We start from the raw sequence: 22,280 nt of genomic DNA, 5'->3' as shown, positions 1-22,280 counted from the left end.
CTCACCTGCCTCCGTCCATCTCCCGGCGTCTCCTGCTCTGGTCTGAGATCAAGCAGAAGATCATCAATAAATACTTATCAGTGCTATGCCCTATGCATAGCACTAAACAGTATTAGCAATCAAATGATTGCTATAGATAGTCCTCTATGGGGACATAAAAAGTGTAAAAATTAATAAATAAAATTGAAAAATGTAAAAATAAAAAGTAAAATAGAAATAAAAAAGGGAAAAATCCCCTCCCCCAATAAAAATGAAAATTGTCAGTTTTTCCCATTTTACCCCCAAAAAGCGTAAAAAAAATGTGAGGTTTCATTACAAAAGTACAATTGCTCACGCAAAAAACAAACCCTTATATGGGTCTTTAGATGGAAATATACAAGAGTTATGGATTTTAGAAGGTCAGGAGGAAAAAAACGCAAAAATAAAATTGGTCTGGTCCTTAAAGGGGTATTCCGCCCCTAGACATCTTATCCCCTATCCAAAGGATAGGGGATAAGATGCCAGATCGCCACGGTCCCGCTGCTGGGGACGCCTGGGATCCCCGCTGCGGCACCGCGCTATCATTACAGCACAGAGCGAGTTCGCTCTGCACGTAATGATGGGCGGTACAGGGGCCGGAGCATCGTTATGTCACGGCTCCGCCCCTCGTGATGTCACGGCCCGCCCCTTTCAATACAAGTCTATGGGAGGGGGCGTGGCGGTCGTCACGCCACCTCCCCAAAAACTTGCATTAAGAGGACGGGCCGTGATGTCACGAGGGGCGGTGCCATGACGTCACGCTGCTCCGTCCCCCGTATCACCCGTCATTACGCACAGAGCAAACTCGCTCTGTGCTGTAATGATAGCGCGGTGCCGCAGCGGGGATCCCGGGGGTCCCCAGCAGCGGGAACGCTGCGATCTGACATCTTATCCCCTATCCTTTGGATAGGGGATAAGATGTCTAGGGGCGGAATACCCCTTTAAGGTTAAAATGGGCTTGGTCCTTAAGGGGTTAATGTATATACCTTGGCAACAAAAGTAAATACACCCCTAAGTGGAAAAAGTCCAAATTGGGTCCAAAGTGTAAATATTTTGTGTGGTCACTTATTTTCCCGCACTGCCTCAAGCTTCTTGAGCATGAAGCTTACCAGAGTTTCACAGGTTTCCAATGGAGCCTTTTTTCACTCTCCCACGTGAACATCACAGAGATGGTGGATGTTAGAGACCTTGCGATCCCCCACCCTCCATTTGAGGATGCCCCACAGATGCGCAGTAGGGTTTAGGTCTGTAGGCATGCTTGGCCAGTCCATCACCTTTAGCCTCACCTTCTTCAGCAAGGCAGTGGTATTCTTGAAGGTGTGTTTGGGGTCACAATCATGTTGGAATACTGCCCTGGGCCCTGATTCTGAAGGAAGGAGATCATGCTCTGCTTCAGTATGTCACAGTACATGTTGGCATCCATGGTTCCCTCAATAAACTGTAGCTCCCTAAGCCAGCAGCACTCATGCAGCCCCAGACCATAATACTCCCACCACCATGCTTGACTGTAGGCAAGACACACTTGTCTTTGTGCTCCTCAACTAGTTGCTGCCACACACACTTGACACCATCTGAACCAAATAAGTTTATCTTGGTCTAATGAGATCACAGAACATGGTTCCAGTAATCCATGACTTTAATCTGCTTGTCTTGAGCAACACTGTTTGCTGGCTTTCTTGTGCATCATATTTAGAAGAGAATTCCTTCTGGGACAGCAATAAAGACCAATATGATTCAGTGGGCGGCTTATGGTCTGAACACTGACAGGCTAACCCCTTTAACCTCTGCAGCAACGTTGGCAGCACTCATACGTCTATTTCCTGAAAAAAAAAAAAATCAAGATCCTCAGTTCTTCACCATGAAGTGCTATGTTGAACTTCTAGTAACCAGTATTAGTGAGTGCAAGAGCGATCACACCAAATTTAAAGACACCTGCTCTCCATTTACACCTGAGACCTTGTAACACTAACAAGTCACATGACATCGGGGGAGAAGAAAATGAATAAATGGCCCAATTTGGACATTTTCACTTAGGGGGACACTATCTTTTGTCGCCAAGGTTTAGACATGAACAGCTGTGTGTTGAGTTATTTTAAGGGGACACAACATTAACCCGTTAAGGATGTACAGGTACGCCCTTGCATCCTGGTACTTATTGATAGAGTCCTTAACCAACTTTGAAGGGAGCGCAAGAGCTGCGCTCCCTTCAGAACAGTAAGTGTCGGCTACTATCAGTAGCCAAACACTCACTGCCAATGACAGGCAGCGGCAATCTCGCCGCTGCTCGTCATTAACCCGCACCATTGATATTGGCCTCAAAAGTGAAACTAAAATCTCTGATAACTCAGAGGGGCTCATGGTGATCAGGGGGGTCCATGAGCTAAAACGGTGGAGGAGGGTCCCCTTACCTGCCGCCAATTGTAGATTCACTGATGTAGCCTGGCTTAGCCGATCACACTGTATAATGCTATGCCATAGGCATAGCATTATACAGTTAAACCCCCTCCCCTATAATAATAAAAGAAAAAAAAAAGAAAAAAAAATAATTACATTCCCCCTTATGTTCCCATTTTACAAAAAAAAGAAAAAGAAAAGAAAAAAAACTTTACATATTTGGTATCACCGCGTGCGAATATGTCCAAACTATTAAAATAATGTTTATGATCCCGCATGGTGTAAACTCCATAAGTGTAAAAAAGTATATATCTCAAAATGCAAAATATACTGATTTTTAATCACATCATATATCAAAAAGTCACATCAAAGAATCACGGTGCAAAAAAATTAGCCCTCATATATCCCCGTATACAGAAAAATAAAACATTTATAGGGGTCAGAAAATGACAATTTTATGCATATGAATTTAGTTAAAACATTTTCTTTAAAGGTAGTATAATAGAGAAACTATATAAATTGGGTATCATTTTAATCGCATTGACCTACAGAAAAGATAATGTATCATTATTTGGTTTCATGGTACATCTTATGGTAAAAAATGTAAAAATACTACAAAATTACTCTGTTTTAAAGATCCGTTCGAAGTTCCATCTGAAAATCAGCTGTAAAACGGCAGTTATAAAATCCTATATGGCCGTTAGAAAATCCAATTATAGTCTACGGGATTTTTACATTATCCTTTTTAACCCGTTATTAATAATGGCCGTTATTTAGTGACGGAAGATAGTAATGGGAGAAATAGTGCATGCACTATTTTTCCCATTACTATATTTACTCATTTCTACCATATACTGTATCTTAAGTTCAGGTCACATGTGTACTGAAGGCCTAATTAGAGCCTGTCGTAGATTCATTTCAGATGGGAAAAATAAAGCAGTGTGCATCTCAGAAAAACAGACAGCTCTATGGAACCCAATGAGCCCCAAAGCCTTAGAACGGGGAACATCACGTGTTGGTGGTACTGTATTCAGTAATGCACATGCAAGTGTTAACAGAGCCAAAGGTGGTTTTAATGACTTGCATTGAGGGGGCATGACCATGATGCCACGAGGGGTGTGGCCGACCCCCGCAGGGCAAAAAAAGCGTTCAGAACATTTACTTCCTGGCCAGTGGAGTACCCCTTTAATACATACTAGCACAAACAATTTCAGGGTTCTCACGATAAAACTGGATTGAATCTTAGTATTTCATTATAGTGACGTTGACATGGAGATCATTTACTTACAATGCAAATTTTCTTCATTTAATTATATACATAGAAGTTGGAATCTATATAAAAGAGAGATAGATGTATAGATAGGGTAATTGGCAACCGTGAAATTACTCCCATTGCTATTGGTTGCCATAACGGTGATGTTGTCCCACAAGCTGACTGCCACCAATAGTCTCTCTCCTATCTGCAGCTTGTACGGAAGCCTCCGCAGGTTCTGCCTACAGAATTCTTCCTATTGTAGTGACATTTGCAGCTCTAGGCCCTTCCTCAAACAAGAGCAGCTTCTCCATATCTTCAACATAGCTGAGATGAGAAATCAAGGGTCATGGATCCCTTCAATAACCAGGCAGAGGGCAGAGTGTTGACACAGCACGAGCCATTTTTCTCAATTCAAGGGCTGGCCAATATTTTCATTAGACAATGAAGGGATCAATGAAGCCTCTTTCTCCAGCCGCCTATTCACAAGCAACTCATGCTGTGCAACCACCTGCAGATGAGAGGTCTGCATCTGGAGACACTGCGCTGCTTTATAGGGGCCGTATACATTTATTTATGATGGTCATTGCCACACAACATTTATCCACACCCGGTTTGTGTGTTCCCATCTACATGTTACATCACCTGAACACGGGAATATGGGGAAGTATTTGACTCCAATTGTAAGTTCCACAATTACCAGTTAAGTATGTTGCCCAAATTTCTGCTACAAAAAATCCACTCATCCAAATGGGGTTGGGCACAGAGATTTCTGCAAGCGCCATTCTTATGAATGGGATAGTTGCAGAAATTTCTATAACTGATCCGCCATGAGTGAATGTGCTCTAATAGAGGGATGTTGTGGGGAAACCAAATTCCCTGCAACCTGTCAGACATCGAACAATGGTTGGGAACCTGTCAGACATCGGGCAATGGTTGGGAACCTGTCAGACATCGGGCAATGGTTGGGAACCTGTCAGACATCGGGCAATGGTTGGGAACCTGTCAGACATCGGGCAATGGTTGGGAACCTGTCAGACATCGGGCAATGGTTGGGAACCTGTCAGACATCGGGCAATGGTTGGGAACCTGTCAGACATCGGGCAATGGTTGGGAACCTGTCAGACACCGAGCAATGGTTGGGAACCTGTCAGACACCGAGCAATGGTTGGGAACCTGTCAGACACCGGGCAATGGTTGGGAACCTGTCAGACACCGGGCAATGGTTGGGAACCTGTCAGACACCGGGCAATGGTTGGGAACCTGTCAGACACCGAGCAATGGTTGGGAACCTGTCAGACACCGAGCAATGGTTGGGAACCTGTCAGACACCGAGCAATGGTTGGGAACCTGTCAGACACCGGGCAATGGTTGGGAACCTGTCAGACATCGGGCAATGGTTGGGAACCTGTCAGACATCGGGCAATGGTTGGGAACCTGTCAGACATCGGGCAATGGTTGGGAACCTGTCAGACATCGAGCAATGGTTGGGAACCTGTCAGACATCGAGCAATGGTTGGGAACCTGTCAGACATCGGGCAATGGTTGGGAACCTGTCAGACATCGGGCAATGGTTGGGAACCTGTCAGACATCGGACAATGGTTGGGAACCTGTCAGACATCGGACAATGGTTGGGAACCTGTCAGACATCGAGCAATGGTTGGGAACCTGTCAGACACCGAGCAATGGTTGGGAACCTGTCAGACATCGGGCAATGGTTGGGAACCTGTCAGACATCGGGCAATGGTTGGGAACCTGTCAGACATCGAGCAATGGTTGGGAACCTGTCAGACACCGAGCAATGGTTGGGAACCTGTCAGACATCGAGCAATGGTTGGGAACCTGTCAGACATCAAGCAATGGTTGGGAACCTGTCAGACATCAAGCAATGGTTGGGAACCTGTCAGACATCGAGCAATGGTTGGGAATCTGTCAGACATCGAGCAATGGTTGGGAACCTCTGCCACCTCACTTTACTATGGCATCCTTACTACTCATGCTCCATTCTACAATAGTGATGGTTGTCTTATGGGTGAGAGCAGGGTTGGGCATAGTACTATAAACCTTGAGATTTAGATGCCAGTTTTGTGTTATCTAGTAGGCAGGTTATACATCCTTCTATAGACACCAACACAAAATAGACAAAAAACTGGTGACAGTAAAGTCAAATTGGCTTCTGCCATGATTTGTCCTATCCTGGTACCTGAATTGACCACTTAGCTGCCCCAAGATATAGTGACCATCCATTTTGACGGAGGTGACAAAAGCACCATTAGACCTGCCAACCCCCCTTCAATTTACCTGGGCTCAGGTAGAACAATCTTCTTACTGGCCCTGGCCGCAGGGGTGGACTTGCTCTTCTCCATAGCCATCAGATAGCTGACATCAGCCAGCACTGCTTCTAGGTCCGCCATGTTTGAATACAGATGAAGTCACAGATCCGCCAATTGTAACCACAAACAGTTTATAGCGGGCACGCTGTCTCGCAGCAGCACAAACTTCTAAATATCCAGAAAGTGAAACAAAAATAAATTAAATATGTAAAATAAAATTCTCTATAAAATGTAACACTGTGACTCCCAGGGGAGATCAGGTCCAGGCTTCAGGGGGAAGCGGAAAGTAAAAGCAATAATGTGGGGGTTTAGCGGTAATCCGGGGGTCACCTGTGGGGGTCTGCCCAGCACTAGGACCATACAGCAAGGGACAATGACCAGCTGTCCTGCACAGATCTTCTTCTTCGTGTGAATATGCTCTTACAGAGGACAGCAAGTAAAATAACCTTTAGTCTTAAGGAAGGGAGGAGATCCAGCTTGTGATCAGCAGCAGCCACTATGTGCCCCTGCTATGCCAGTCTGTATACTGCTGCAGCACTGGGCATAGCACTGTGGGCTGGAAGGGAAATCAGGCAGCGGTAGTGCCCAGGAGATGCCTACCGATTGCTGTGGCCAACATGGTGCAGATCTCAATGGTACAATGTCTTCTGTCCCCAGCGCTCATACACACTACGGCATCCGCTGTGGAAGCACCACCATGACACAGGGAAGCAGAGGATGTGTCTGCAGCAATGGCAGTCACCACAATGTGCTTCCTCTTCTAGCAGCCTCCATTGCTGGACGTGGGCACACGGAGCGATTCTGACACAACAAAGCCGCCTCAATTCATTCCCGCAGAACAGACGGGACCCTGTGGGGCAATCCCGGGGTTACCACAGGGCTCGTCTGCCCCTCCGTGCACCAGCTGCTTCACACCTCACAGCGGGCACCGGCGGCTCCTCCACCAATTGTCCGGCACCGTGCACGACGTCCCTTCCTCCGGTGCTGACAGCCGCTTGTGTGCACGGCTCTATTACCATGAGCAGAGGGTTGTGTCTACAACGGAGGAGCTCCTGGTAAGTATGATGTCACGGTGGGGGCGGGGCCTCTTTGGGAAGGGGCGGGGTCCCCCGGGTTACAGTGCTGAAACAGGAACTAGAAGCAGCATGGTGGGGCGGGAAGTGGAGTCGTGTGTACATGCTCGGAACACTGATTGTATTTACGTGGGACTGTATGTTGGAGGATGAAGGAAGAGGAGTGATGTTCTCTACATGGGAATGTATCTTTGGGTGGGCTGATGAATGTTTACATGGGGCTGTGTCTTGGATGGGTCTGGGGTGATGAATGTTTACATGGGGCTGTGTCTTGGATGGGTCTGGGGACATGAATGTTTACATGGGGCTGTATCTTGGATGGGTCTGGGGTGGGTGATGAATGTTTACATGGGGCTGTGTCTTGGATGGGTCTGGGGACATGAATGTTTACATGGGGCTGTGTCTTGGATGGGTCTGGGGTGGGTGATGAATGCTTACATGGGGCTGTGTCTTGGATGGGTCTGGGGTGGGTGATGAATGTTTACATGGGGCTGTGTCTTGGATGGGTCTGGGGACATGAATGTTTACATGGGGCTGTGTCTTGGATGGGTCTGGGGGGATGAATGTTTACATGGGGCTGTGTCTTGGATGGGTCTGGGGTGATGAATGTTTACATGGGGCTGTGTCTTGGATGGGTCTGGGGACATGAATGTTTACATGGGGCTGTGTCTTGGATGGGTCTGGGGTGGGTGATGAATGCTTACATGGGGCTGTGTCTTGGATGGGTCTGGGGGGATGAATGTTTACATGGGGCTGTGTCTTGGATGGGTCTGGGGGGATGAATGTTTACATGGGGCTGTGTCTTGGATGGGTCTGGGGGGATGAATGTTTACATGGGGCTGTGTCTTGGATGGGTCTGGGGACATGAATGTTTACATGGGGCTGTGTCTTGGATGGGTCTGGGGTGGGTGATGAATGCTTACATGGGGCTGTGTCTTGGATGGGTCTGGGGTGATGAATGTTTACATGGGGCTGTGTCTTGGATGGGTCTGGGGGGATGAATGTTTACATGGGGCTGTGTCTTGGATGGGTCTGGGGGGATGAATGTTTACATGGGGCTGTGTCTTGGATGGGTCTGGGGGGATGAATGTTTACATGGGGCTGTGTCTTGGATGGGTCTGGGGGGGATGAATGTTTACATGGGGCTGTGTCTTGGATGGGTCTGGGGGGATGAATGTTTACATGGGGCTGTGTCTTGGATGGGTCTGGGGGATGAATGTTTACATGGGGCTGTGTCTTGGATGGGTCTGGGGGGATGAATGTTTACATGGGGCTGTGTCTTGGATGGGTCTGGGGGGATGAATGTTTACATGGGGCTGTGTCTTGGATGGGTCTGGGGGGATGAATGTTTACATGGGGCTGTGTCTTGGATGGGTCTGGGGGGATGAATGTTTACATGGGGCTGTGTCTTGGATGGGTCTGGGGGGATGAATGTTTACATGGGGCTGTGTCTTGGATGGGTCTGGGGGGATGAATGTTTACATGGGACTGTGTCTTGGATGGGTCTGGGGGGATGAATGTTTACATGGGGCTGTGTCTTGGATGGGTCTGGGGTGGGTGATGAATGCTTACATGGGGCTGTGTCTTGGATGGGTCTGGGGTGATGAATGTTTACATGGGGCTGTGTCTTGGATGGGTCTGGGGTGATGAATGTTTATATGGGGCTGTGTCTTGGATTGGTCTGGGGTGGGTGATGAATGCTTACATGGGGCTGTGTCTTGGATGGGTCTGGGGTGATGAATGTTTACATGGGGCTGTGTCTTGGATGGGTCTGGGGGGATGAATGTTTACATGGGGCTGTGTCTTGGATGGGTCTGGGGGGATGAATGTTTACATGGGGCTGTGTCTTGGATGGGTCTGGGGACATGAATGTTTACATGGGGCTGTATCTTGGATGGGTCTGGGGACATGAATGTTTACATGGGGCTGTATCTTGGATGGGTCTGGGGTGGGTGATGAATGCTTACATGGGGCTGTGTCTTGGATGGGTCTGGGGGGATGAATGTTTACATGGGGCTGTGTCTTGGATGGGTCTGGGGTGATGAATGTTTACATGGGGCTGTGTCTTGGATGGGTCTGGGGACATGAATGTTTACATGGGGCTGTGTCTTGGATGGGTCTGGGGTGGGTGATGAATGCTTACATGGGGCTGTGTCTTGGATGGGTCTGGGGTGGGTGATGAATGTTTACATGGGGCTGTGTCTTGGATGGGTCTGGGGACATGAATGTTTACATGGGGCTGTGTCTTGGATGGGTCTGGGGTGGGTGATGAATGCTTACATGGGGCTGTGTCTTGGATGGGTCTGGGGTGGGTGATGAATGCTTACATGGGGCTGTGTCTTGGATGGGTCTGGGGTGATGAATGTTTACATGGGGCTGTGTCTTGGATGGGTCTGGGGGGATGAATGTTTACATGGGGCTGTGTCTTGGATGGGTCTGGGGGGATGAATGTTTACATGGGGCTGTGTCTTGGATGGGTCTGGGGGGATGAATGTTTACATGGGGCTGTGTCTTGGATGGGTCTGGGGGGATGAATGTTTACATGGGGCTGTGTCTTGGATGGGTCTGGGGGGATGAATGTTTACATGGGGCTGTGTCTTGGATGGGTCTGGGGGGATGAATGTTTACATGGGGCTGTGTCTTGGATGGGTCTGGGGACATGAATGTTTACATGGGGCTGTATCTTGGATGGGTCTGGGGACATGAATGTTTACATGGGGCTGTGTCTTGGATGGGTCTGGGGTGATGAATGTTTACATGGGGCTGTGTCTTGGATGGGTCTGGGGACATGAATGTTTATATGGGGCTGTGTCTTGGATTGGTCTGGGGTGGGTGATGAATGCTTACATGGGGCTGTGTCTTGGATGGGTCTGGGGTGATGAATGTTTACATGGGGCTGTGTCTTGGATGGGTCTGGGGTGATGAATGTTTACATGGGGCTGTGTCTTGGATGGGTCTGGGGTGATGAATGTTTACATGGGGCTGTGTCTTGGATGAGTCTGGGTGGGTGATGAATGTTTACATGGGGCTGTGTCTTGGATGGGTCTGGGGACATGAATGTTTACATGGGGCTGTGTCTTGGATGGGTCTCGGGTGGGTGATAAATGTTTACATGGGGCTGTGTCTTGGATGGGTCTCGGGTGGGTGATAAATGTTTACATGGGGCTGTGTCTTGGATGAGTCTCGGGTGGGTGATAAATGTTTACATGGGGCTGTGTCTTGGATGGGTCTGGGGTGATGAATGTTTACATGGGGCTGTGTCTTGGATTGGGCTAGGGAGATGTACGTTTGCATAGGACTGTGTCTTGGATGGTGCTGTGGAGATGTACGTTCGCATAGGACTGTGTCTTGGATGGGGCTGTGGAGATGTACGTTCGCATAGGACTGTGTCTTGGATTGGGCTGTGGAGATGTACGTTCGCATAGGACTGTGTCTTGGATGGGGCTGTGGAGATGTACGTTCGCATAGGACTGTGTCTTGGATGGGGCTGTGGAGATGTACGTTCGCATAGGACTGTGTCTTGGATTGGGCTAGGGAGATGTACGTTCGCATAGGACTGTGTCTTGGATGGGGCTGTGGAGATGTACGTTCGCATAGGACTGTGTCTTGGATGGGGCTGTGGAGATGTACGTTCGCATAGGACTGTGTCTTGGATGGGGCTGTGGAGATGTACGTTCGCATAGGACTGTGTCTTGGATGGGGCTGTGGAGATTTACGTTTGCATAGGACTGTGTCTTGGATGGGGCTGTGGAGATGTACGTTCGCATAGGACTGTGTCTTGGATGGGGCTGTGGAGATGTACGTTCGCATAGGACTGGGTCTTGGATGGGGCTGTGGAGATGTACGTTTGCATAGGACTGTGTCTTGGATGGGGCTGTGGAGATGTACGTTCGCATAGGACTGTGTCTTGGATGGGGCTGTGGAGATGTACGTTCGCATAGGACTGGGTCTTGGATGGGGCTGTGGAGATGTACGTTTGCATAGGACTGTGTCTCGGATTGGGTTAGGGAGATGAACATTCGCATAGGACTGTGTCTTGGATGGGGCTGTGGAGATGTACGTTTGCATAGGACTGTGTCTTGGATGGGGCTGTGGAGATGTACGTTCGCATAGGACTGTGTCTTGGATGGGGCTGTGGAGATGTACGTTTGCATAGGACTGTGTCTTGGATGGGGCTGTGGAGATGTACGTTCGCATAGGACTGGGTCTTGGATGGGGCTGTGGAGATGTACGTTCGCATAGGACTGTGTCTTGGATGGGGCTGTGGAGATGTACGTTCGCATAGGACTGTGTCTTGGATGGGGCTGTGGAGATGTACGTTCGCATAGGACTGGGTCTTGGATGGGGCTGTGGAGATGTACGTTCGCATAGGACTGGGTCTTGGATGGGGCTGTGGAGATGTACGTTCGCATAGGACTGGGTCTTGGATGGGGCTGTGGAGATGTACGTTTGCATAGGACTGTGTCTTGGATGGGGCTGTGGAGATGTACGTTCGCATAGGACTGGGTCTTGGATGGGGCTGTGGAGATGTACGTTTGCATAGGACTGTGTCTTGGATTGGGTTAGGGAGATGTATGTTTACATTGGACTGTATGTTGGAGAGAAGTAATATTACTTACATGGGACTGAAGGCAGAGGAGTGATGTATTTTTGCAGAGTACTATGCTTTAGGGTATGTTCACACTATGGAATTCCGCGGTGTGAACATAACATTAGTGTGAATGGGTCTCCTCGAGACCCGTTCACACTGCGGAATTTCAGCGGCGGACAATTCCACCGCTGGAACTGTTCCGCGCAAAGAAAGAACATGTTCATTCTTTGTGCAGATTCTGCGAGCACTGCATAGCTGTCAATGGTGACGGCTCAGTGCCCTGCGGCCCTAGCGCTGAAGTATTTTCAGGGGCAGCTGCCAGACGGAACCTCCGCTCGCTGATTCCACAGTGTGAACGCACCCTTAGAGTGGCTGAAAGGAAGAAATTATGTTATTTTCCTGGGTCTGTATGTTAGAGGCTGAAGGCCATTGATATTTACAAGGAATTGTATGTTGGAAGAGGCTGAGGGGAGTGATGCTCTGCATTCTTTCTATATTAGGCTTTGTTCACATGGCAGAATATCTGTACAGAATTCTCCATGAATATCCTGCACTTACCTTCCGCAGCAGTGGAGTCCCATTGATTTAAATGGAATTCTGCGGCTCTCCTCACAGGGCTGAATTTCTGTGGCTTATAACCTGTCCAATGTTTTTGCGGATTCCGATGAAGATGCATTGCATCAGATGGCGCATTTCTGAGTGGTCTCCATGGCGGCATGTTCTGCCGATGCTCCTCTGTGGAATATCCACATTAAAATTAAAGAGTAAGTCCAAAGTTTCAGGCCTGTGAGGAGATGGAGGCCATGCTTGGCGGTGCAGTTTCCTAGGTGTTTCCGCTTCCAGCAAAGTTCCCTACATAAGCTCTTTTCTGATGCATGCAACGCGTGCACAGAATCTCTCTGCGTGGTACTGTCCAGCGTGGCCTGCATCTCCTTACACTGGAGCTGAAGATCGTGCTTGGCCTGAAACTTGGTTCTTTAAAAAAAAAAATGTCCTATCTGTCCAGGCTCTTCTGTGGCCTGGTGCCACTAAAGCCCATCTAAGCTGACTTATGACAACATTAACTCCCTAAGGCCCTGCTCACACTACAGAAAATCTGCATAGAATATTCACAAGAAATTCTGTGCGGATTCTTCCTTGAAGCACAATCCATTAGATTTGGTGGAAATTCCACTGCTTTGTGTACTCATCTGAAGTTCTGTAGCGGAACCTTCAACAAGGAATTAGATTTTGGTGGAAGACTGAATGTCGGAATCAGCCCAGTCCAGCTTGTCATTGGAAAGGTGCTTATGTTCATGGCAAATTGCCACAAACATAAGCGCTGATTCTGGATAACTTTAAATTGTGCAAATTAGGCCTGCATGATAAATCGCAATCCCAATCGAATTGCAATTATTGTGGATTGCGATATTTCGATTTGGCCTTTATCAAAATCCGGCAATTACCTGCTTGGACGCTTCCTGGCTCATGCAGCAGCTCGGCCCAGCTTCCCACTGCCCTGCGCCGGCGACATGGCACAGCATTTCACAGCCCTGCAGCGGAGGATTGGCCCGGCTCCGGTACTGTGCGCCTGGCTGTAGCGTTCTCCCAGCAGTGCTTAGCACTACCAGGGAGTCTCTTTCTACAGTGTGCAGGCCAGGTACATGAAATGGGGAGGGAGAATTAAGTTTATCCCTCCCCATTTCATGTTCAAATCCTTAATAATGAAATGGAGGGGATTAGTTGTATGAAGGTAATGGGCTGTATGAGGGGGGGGCATGGGCTATATGTATCTCATAAAGCTACAGTTGGGATCAAAAGTTTGGGCACCCAGGTAAAAATTTGTATTAATGTGCATAAAGAAGCCAAGGAAAGATGGAAAAATCTCCAAAAGGCATCAAATTACAGATTAGACATTCTTCTAATATGTCAACAAAAGTTACGATTGTATTTCCATCACTTACACTTTCAAAATAACAGAAAACAAAAAAATGTCATCTGCAAAAGTTTGGGCACCCTGCAGAGTTAATATCTTGTACTGCCCCCTTTGGCAAGTATCACAGCTTGTAAACGCTTTTTGTAGCCAGCCAAGAGTCTTTCAATTCTTGTTTGAGGTGTCTTGGATATAGGAGGACGGGATAGGAAGCTGGGATAAGAGGTCAAGATAGGAGGTCGGGATATGAGGTCGGCATAGGAGGTGGAGATAGGACGGGATAGGGGGTTGAGATAGGAGGACGGGATAGGGGGTCGAGATAGGAGGACGGGATAGGGGGTCGAGATAGGAGGACGGGATAGGGGGTCGAGATAGGACGGGATAGGGGGTCGAGATAGGAGGACGGGATAGGGGGTCGAGATAGGAGGACGGGATAGGGGGTCGAGATAGGAGGACGGGATAGGGGGTCGAGATAGGAGGACGGGATAGGGGGTCGAGATAGGAGGACGGGATAGGGGGTCGAGATAGGAGGACGGGATAGGGGGTCGAGATAGGAGGACGGGATAGGGGGTCGAGATAGGAGGACGGGATAGGGGGTGGAGATAGGAGGACGGGATAGGGGGTGGAGATAGGAGGACGGGATAGGAGGTGGAGATAGGAGGACGGGATAGGAGGTGGAGATAGGAGGACGGGATAGGAGGTGGAGATAGGAGGACGGGATAGGAGGTGGATATAGGAGGACGGGATAGAGGGTCGAGAGAAGAGGACAGGATAGAGGGTCGAGAGAAGAGGACGGGATAGGAGGACGGCATAGGAGGTCGGGATAGGAGGTCGGGATAGGAGGTCAAGATAGGAGGACGGGATAGGAGGTTGAGATGGGAGGTCGGCATAGGAGGACGGGATAGGAGGTCGAGAAGGGAGGTGGAGATTGGAGGACGGGATAGGAGGTCGAGAGAGGACGGAATAGGAGGTCTGGGTATGAGGACGGGATATGGGGTTGGGATTTGACAACAATATATGGGGATGGGATTTGAAGTCAAAAGCTTCCTCCTTTGTTGATTTTCCTGCCCAACAAGGATGAGGAAGGAAAAACCGGGCAACGCCGGGTACTCAGCTAGTGTGTGATAAAAGTAAAAACGACATGTCACTTCTTTCCACTTGTTCTCAATGGGAGCTTCAGAACAGGATTTCCCCATTCTGATCGTAGCTCAAAGCAATGTAATTGCAATTGTGCACATGCCTTAGGGTACATTTCCAAGTTGTGGTTGCCGCAAACAGATAAAGCCCTACCCATATGGTGGCTAATGGGTGCGTGATTTTGCCAATAAAACTGCAGTATTGTGGACTTTGGCCACCATGTGTGCATGGTTTCATTGTCATGCAGCTGCCATAGGGTGAACACAGCATTAGGATGCCTTTTACGCAGTGTTCTTATCTAGTGCCCCAACCAACCAATCAGGGCTCCTGCTGGGGGGTTTCACTGATGGTACCTGCTCTGTCCCTAGTCCGGAGGGCAAATTCAGGTGCATGTCAATGTCCAGTGGCAGGATCAAGACAGTAGGAGTGGAGAGCTGTGTGCCTCTTGCTGTTGCAACTCCCAGCATGCACAGCCAAAGGGCGTACTGGGAGTTCTAGTGATGCAACAGCTGGACACACACTAAAACTTTGGCTGTCCGTGAATGCTGGGGGTTGTAGTTATGCAGCAGCAGGAGGCACACTTTTTAAGAGAAATAAAGTGTCTCTATCTGTTGCATAACTACACCTCCCAAAATGCAATAACAGTCAAAAAGCATTCTAGGTTACACATTTTGTGGGGCTTATTCTCATTTAACCCCCTGTAAAAAAATGAAAAGTTTGTGGCTACACGAACATGTTAGAGTGGAAAATGAATTTTTTCATTTTTATGGGCCACTGTACCAAAAATTTGTTGAACACCTACAGTGTACAGTGGGGATCAAAAGTTTGGGCACCCCAGGTAAAAATTTGTATTAATGTGCATAAAGAAGCCAAGAAACGTTGAAAAAATCTCCAAAAGGCATCAAATTACAGATTAGACATTCTTATAATATGTCATCAAAAGTTTATTTCCATCATTTACACTTTCAAAATAACAGAAAACAAAAAAATGCCGTCTGCAAAAGTTTGGGCACCCTGCAGAATTTATAGCATGCACTGCCCCATTTGCAAAGCTGAGACCTGCCAGTGTCATGAATTGTTCTCAATCATCATCGGGGAAGACCAGGTGATGTCAATCTCAAAGGTTTTAAATGCCCATACTCATCTGACCTTGCCCCAACAATCAGCACCATGGGTTCTTCTAAGCAGTTGTCTAGAAATCGGAAACTGAAAATAGTTGACGCTCACAAAGCTGGAGAAGGCTATAACAAGATAGCAAAACGTTTTCAGGTGTCAATATCCTCTGTTCGGAATGTAATTAAGAAATGACAGTCATCAGGAACAGTGGAAGTTAAAGCAAGATCTGGAAGACCAAGAAAAATATCAGACAGGAGAGCTCGCAAGATTGTGAGAAAAACAATTCAAAACCCACGTTTGACTGCACAATCCCTCCAGAAAGATGTGGCAGACACTGGAGTTGTGGTACACTATTCCACTATAAAGAGATACTTCTACAAATATGGTCTTCATGGAAGAACCATCAGAAGAAAAGCTCTTTTACGTCCTCACCACAAAAATCAGCATTTGAACTTTGTAAATGAACATACAGACAAGCCTGATGCATTTTGGAAACAAGGTCTGTGGACCGATGAGGTTAAAATTGAACTTTTTGGCCTGAATGAGTAAAGGTACGTTTGGAGAAGGGAAACAGAATTTAATAAAAAGAACCTCTGTCCAACTGTTAAGCATGGGGATGGATCATTCATGCTTTTGAGGTTGTATTGCAGCCAGTGGCACAGGGAACATCTCACGAGTAGAAGGAAAAATTGATTCAATAAAATTTCAGCAAATTTTGGATGCTAGCTTGATGCCATCTGTGAAAAAGCTGAAGTTAAAGAGAGGATGGATTCTACAAATGTATAATGATCCTAAACACACCTCGAAATCCACGGGGGATTACATCAAGAGGTGTAAACTGAAGGTTTTGCCATGGCCTTCACAATCTCCTGACCTCAACATAATTGAAAATCTATGGATAGACCTTAAAAGAGCAGTGCGTGACAGACAGCCCAGAAATCTCAAAGAACTGGAATACTTTTTTAAGGAAGAATGGGCAAAGATACCTCAAACAAGAATTAAAAGACTCTTGGCTGGCTGCAAAAAGCGTTTACAAGATGATACTTGCCAAAGGGGGCAGTACAAGATATTAACTGCAGGGTTCCCAAACTTTTACAGACACCATTTTTTTGTTTTCTGTTATTTTGAAAGTGTAAATGATGGAAATAAAATCTAACTTTTGTTGACATATAAGAATGTCTAATCTGTAATTTGATGCCTTTTGGAGATTTTTCCATCTTTCCTTGGCTTCTTTATGCACATTAATAAAATTTTTTACCTGGGGTGCCCAAACTTTTGATCCCCACTGTACATATGCTCACTGCGTCCCTTACTACATTCCTTGAGGGGTGTAGTTTCAAGTGGTGTCACATATGGGTGGTTTCCACTGTCTGGGCACCATGGGGCCAATTCTGTCTCCAAAAGCTAAATGGCATTTCTACCCATTGGCTCCCTGCATTGCACCCGCTGAGCACTTTACTTCTACATATGGGTTATTGTCATATTCGGGGGAAATGGGGTTACAAATTTTGTGGGGCTTTTTCTTCTTTTACCCCTTGTTAAAATGAAAACATAGAGGTTACACCAGCATTTTTGTGTAAAAAAATAAAATTTTTCATGGCGCCCACTATTCCAAAATTGTGCCAAACACTTGAGGGGTGTATATGCTTACTGCACTCCTTATTACATTTCTTGAGAGGTGTAGTTTCCAAAATGGAGCCACATGAGGGGGGTTTCCACTGTCCTGGCACCAGGGGGCTTTATAAATGTGACATTGCCCCCAAAAACCATTCCAGTCAAATTATCTCTCTAAAAGCCAAATGTTGCTCCTTCCCTTTTGAGCAACTAAGCAGCATAATGCAGCTAAGGGGACCCTCCACCACTATTTTAGCTGATCGCGGGGGTACAATGAACTCCACTGAATTACTGGCAACATTTACTTTCACTTTAGACGCCATGGGCATTGAGAGATTGATAATACACCCAGGTGCTATAAGGCATAGGGGCAAAGGCATACCTGTACACCTGATGTTCCCAAGGAGTAAATGTGGAGCTGTAATGTATGTAGAAAAAATAAGATCCTTGGCACCACACAGTTTATTTTATTGTTTTATCGTAAGACACATCATACAGCAGGTAGTGTGAACACATACTCCCCCTTACAGTGACCACCACTTATCATCTGGAGCATAGACAAAGAGCAAAATGCAAAACAGCTGTTTGGGAGCACGTGTTCTCAAGCTAATCTGCTTTTACATGAATGATATGAAGAATTATGGATAATAATTTGTGACTGCATGTTTAAGTAAACTGTTGTGACTTTTGAATGCATTTTGTTAAAATAAATGGAATTTGCTGGGCCTGCCAACAATAAAATAAATGACTATGTAGTGTTGTCGAGCTTTCTAACAATAATACCTTTGCTGTGTGGCAGGAGACCTCAATGTAACCTTATTCTGGCCATGCAACATAAAGCTTGTGAAATAGCTGACTTTGCACACACAGGATGTTACTAACAACTCACATTTTTTATGTGCAAAATATGGTTTAAAGGGGTACTCCGGCGCTAAGACATCTTATCCCCTATCTAAAGGATAGGGGATAAGATGCCTGATTGCGAGGGTCCCGCTGTTGGGGACCCCCGTGATCTTGCACGCAGCACTCCTTTACAATCAGTCCCCAGAGCATGTTTGCTCCGGGTCTGATTACTGGCGATCACGGGGCCGGAGCATTGTGATATCACGGCCCGACCCCCACGATCTGGTATCTTTTCCCCTATCCTTTTGGATAGGGGATAAGATGTCAGCGTCGGAGTACCCCTTTAATGATTTTCTACATGACAGGAAAGAGGATTAATGGAACCCAGGATGTTAATTGGTGTAAAACATACGTCAAATTGCTAAAAAAGTATTATGGTTTCCATTTATTTACATCATGCATAATATTTCCCCTTACCTTGTTAGGCTCAAGGTACATGTTGTTTAGAATCTTGTTGCGCTTTGATTGTTAAATATTTTATGTTGTCAAATTTACAGTGTGTCATCTCATTTAAAGGTGTTTGCCTACCTTAAAAAGTGATGGCGCATCACATGGATTCATCACTTTTTAAGATATCTAGAGGTCAGTCATGGGAAAATGAAGGGGTCACAGTGTTAGTTTATTGCTGTGTCCCATTCCAAGTTTTACCTTCTGGGTGGTGCTGCTGGCCAGGCTAGGAACTGATGGCCCTTCAGGCCACACTGCATTTTTCTACACAGTGGGTGACCAGGGGAAAACAGTGATTAGAATGTTATGATAAACTGGCTCTGCGTCCTAGAGGTCAGACTTCTACTGATCATACATTGATGGTATAACATAAATTTATGGTATATCCTAGCTATATGCCATCATTTATAACATGAGGAAACCTTTTTAACCCCCATTTTCACCTCATCAGCACCACACACGAGATTGCCCCCAATGATCCTAAAGAAACAGGAAGCACAAAGAAGTTAAAAGGCCCCTCCCCAGACAACCCCTCAGTGTTTCCTGTTCCTTTGGGAAGCTTTGAGGTTTTACCTCCTGGTCCTGGGCTGGTAGCAGGATCAGTGTTGGACCAAGCCAGGCGGTGGAGGTCCTCCCTGGGATTCCCCCTCTGTATATACCGCTGCTGGTCGTGCGCTCCTCATGGCGTGCCTCTCATGACCCTCTAGTTCCTTGCCGTGGTGCTCTGGGAGTTAATGCGGCGGGGAGAGTTTTTCTGCAAGACCTCGGGCACACGTGCATGTCCCCCCTGGTTTTTTCTGGTCTCTGGCGGTTACAGTGCCTGCGTGTGACGTTACACTGCGCGTTGGATGCTGGGAATACCAGGGACTGGAAGTGCCGTCTCCCCAAGCGGCTGGGTTTTTGAAAAATCTACGCTGCACGCAGACACCGCAGGAAAGACACAAAATTCAAATCAGCAGGGCTATATAAAGGTAAGACCTCAGTTTCCTTACAGTCTATTGTCAGAATGGAGGCTGCTGCTTCAATCTGCTCTGATTCTGTGGAGCAAGGGAAATCTATCAGCCCAGTAAGTATATGACTCCTAAGTATCTGACTCCTTGGGGTTTCATTTACTTAAGGATGTGGATTTTTTCTTTATTCATGGGTATTCCTTCTCTCTTTCCAGGGAGACAAGGAGACCTCGAATAATCTGTCTAAGCCTAATAAATGTGCTCTATGATTTGAGAAGTTACTGGAAGGGCACCTGAAACCCCTACGTAATTCTTGCATAGCCAGGATTGTTCAGCAGGAGACTCCGTCCTTTATAGACGAATTGAGATCTATGATCAGTCAACAGGTCCAGGCCTCTGTGGTAGCTGCCCTGCCTATGCCAACTACTTGTGATCCTCCTCCTGCTAAAAAATCTAAGCCAGATTCATGTGGACACAGATTCTGAAGTGAATGTTTTGTCCAAATAATTTGTAGATAAAAGATATTATTTCTCGGCTGAAGATACAGATATCCTTTTGGGTTCAGTAAAAAGTACTATGAATATAGAGGATCCCAAGATTACTCTTTCAGTACAAGATGAGATGTTTTCAGGTTTAAAGCCTAAAAAACAGAATGGCCCTCATTTACTATTGTAAACCCGACATGTTTTGTCGGGTTGTGCGCCAGATTCTGTCGCATTGCGCCAGAAATTATGTCTGCGCCAAAATATGCACCAGAATTTGCACCAGAATTAAAAAAACCCGACTAACTCTCCATTTTGATAAGAAAACCCAAAAAGGGGGTTCCTGACATTTTCACAAAAACCCAACATAATTACTAAGGTTTCCATATAAAATGTGGTGGATTTGAGCTGAGGAAAACCCTACAGATCAGAGCATGTGTAAAAAAAATAAAGCAAAGTGTAGGGAAAGTGGAAAATGTAGGGAAACCTTAGTAAATACTGTGGAAAAGAAATTGTAGGGAATTAAAACCCACAAAGAAACCTACACTCCACTCTTAGTAAATGAGGCCAATGTGTTCACTATTCATGAGAACCTTAAAAGTCTAATGTTGGATGAATGGAAAGATCCTGATAGAAGACTTATGATCGCTAAAGAATTTGGATCAAGGTTCCCATTCAATAGTGAAGACAAATTTGTGGAATGAAGCCTCTAAAATAGATATTCAGGTGGCTAAAGTAGTCAAAAAGACATCCCTCCCATTTGAGGATGCTTCATAATTAACCCCTTAAGGACCAAGGACGTACTGGTACGTCCTTGGTCCTGCTCCCGTGATATAACGCGAGGTTAAACGGTAACCTCGCATCATATCACGGCGGGCCCGGCATCATAGTGATCACGGCGCCGCACGCTATTAACCTTTTAGCCGCGCGCTCAGAGCTGAGCCGCGCGGCTAAAAGTGAAAGTAAAAGCTGCCGGTTAACTCAATGGGCTGTTCGGGATAGCCGCGGCGAAATCGCGGCATGCCGAACAGCTTACAGGACAGCGGGAGGGCCCCTACCTGCCTCCTCGCTGTCCGATCGGCGAATGACTGCTCAGTGCCTGAGATCCAGGCATGAGCAGTCATGTGGCAGAATCATCGATCACTGGTTTTCTATGAGAAACCAGTGATCAATGATAAAGATCAGTGTGTGCAGTGTTATAGGTCCCTATGGGAGCTATAACACTGCAAAAAAAAGTGGAAAAAAAAGTGAATGAATATCATTTAACCCCTCCCCTATTAAAAGTTTGAATCACCCCCCTTTTCCCATAAAAAAAACCACAGTGTAAATAAAAATAAACATATATGGTATCACCGCGTGCGGAAATGTCCGAATTATAAAAATATATTGTTAATTAAACCGCTCGGTCAATGGCGTACGCGCAAAAAAATTCCAAAGTCCAAAATAGTGCATTTTTGGTCACTTTTTATATCATTTAAAAATGAATAAAAAGCGATCAATAAGTCCTATCAATGCAAAAATGGTACCGTTAAAAACTTCAGATCACGGCGCAAAAAATGAACCCTCATACTGCCCCATACACGGAAAAATAAAAAAGTTATAGGGGTCAGAAGATGACAATTTTAAACGTATTAATTTTCCTGCATGTAGTTATGATTTTTTCCAGAAGTACGACAAAATCAAACCTATATATGTAGGGTATCATTTTAATCGTATGGACCTACAGAATAAAGATAAGGTGTCATTTTTACCAAAAAATTTACTATGTAGAAACGGAAGCCCCCAAAAGTTACAAAACTGCGTTTTTTTTTTTCAATTTTGTCGCACAATGATTTTTTTTCCGTTTCACCGTAGATTTTTGGGCAAAATGACTGACATCATTACAAAGTAGAATTGGTGGCGCAAAAATAAGCAATCATATGGATTTTTAGGTGCAAAATTGAAAGAGGTATGATTTTTTAAAGGCAAGGAGCAAAAAACGAAAATGCAAAAACGGAAAAAACCCCGGTCCTTAAGGGGTTAAAGGAGCCTATGGATAGGAAGGTGGTGGGATTACT

The 22,280-nt window shown here is 46.3% G+C and overlaps 1 protein-coding gene across 1 annotated transcript in view; it reads right to left on the bottom strand.

Moving 5' to 3' along the window:
• The window catches only part of GRK3 (G protein-coupled receptor kinase 3), a 301,737-nt gene extending 294,698 nt beyond the window's left edge, over positions 1 to 7,039 (bottom strand). The window contains exon 1 of the mRNA XM_056529119.1: positions 5,967 to 7,039. Coding sequence (XP_056385094.1) covers positions 5,967 to 6,079 — 113 coding nt within the window. The 5' untranslated portion in view covers positions 6,080 to 7,039. The remainder of the gene's footprint in view (positions 1 to 5,966) is intronic.
• Positions 7,040 to 22,280: the final 15,241 nt, after the last annotated feature.

This window comes from Hyla sarda, chromosome 1, assembly GCF_029499605.1.
Source record: "Hyla sarda isolate aHylSar1 chromosome 1, aHylSar1.hap1, whole genome shotgun sequence".
Taxonomy (NCBI): Eukaryota; Metazoa; Chordata; class Amphibia; order Anura; family Hylidae; genus Hyla; species Hyla sarda.
This window is presented reverse-complemented; position numbering and strand designations above follow the sequence as displayed.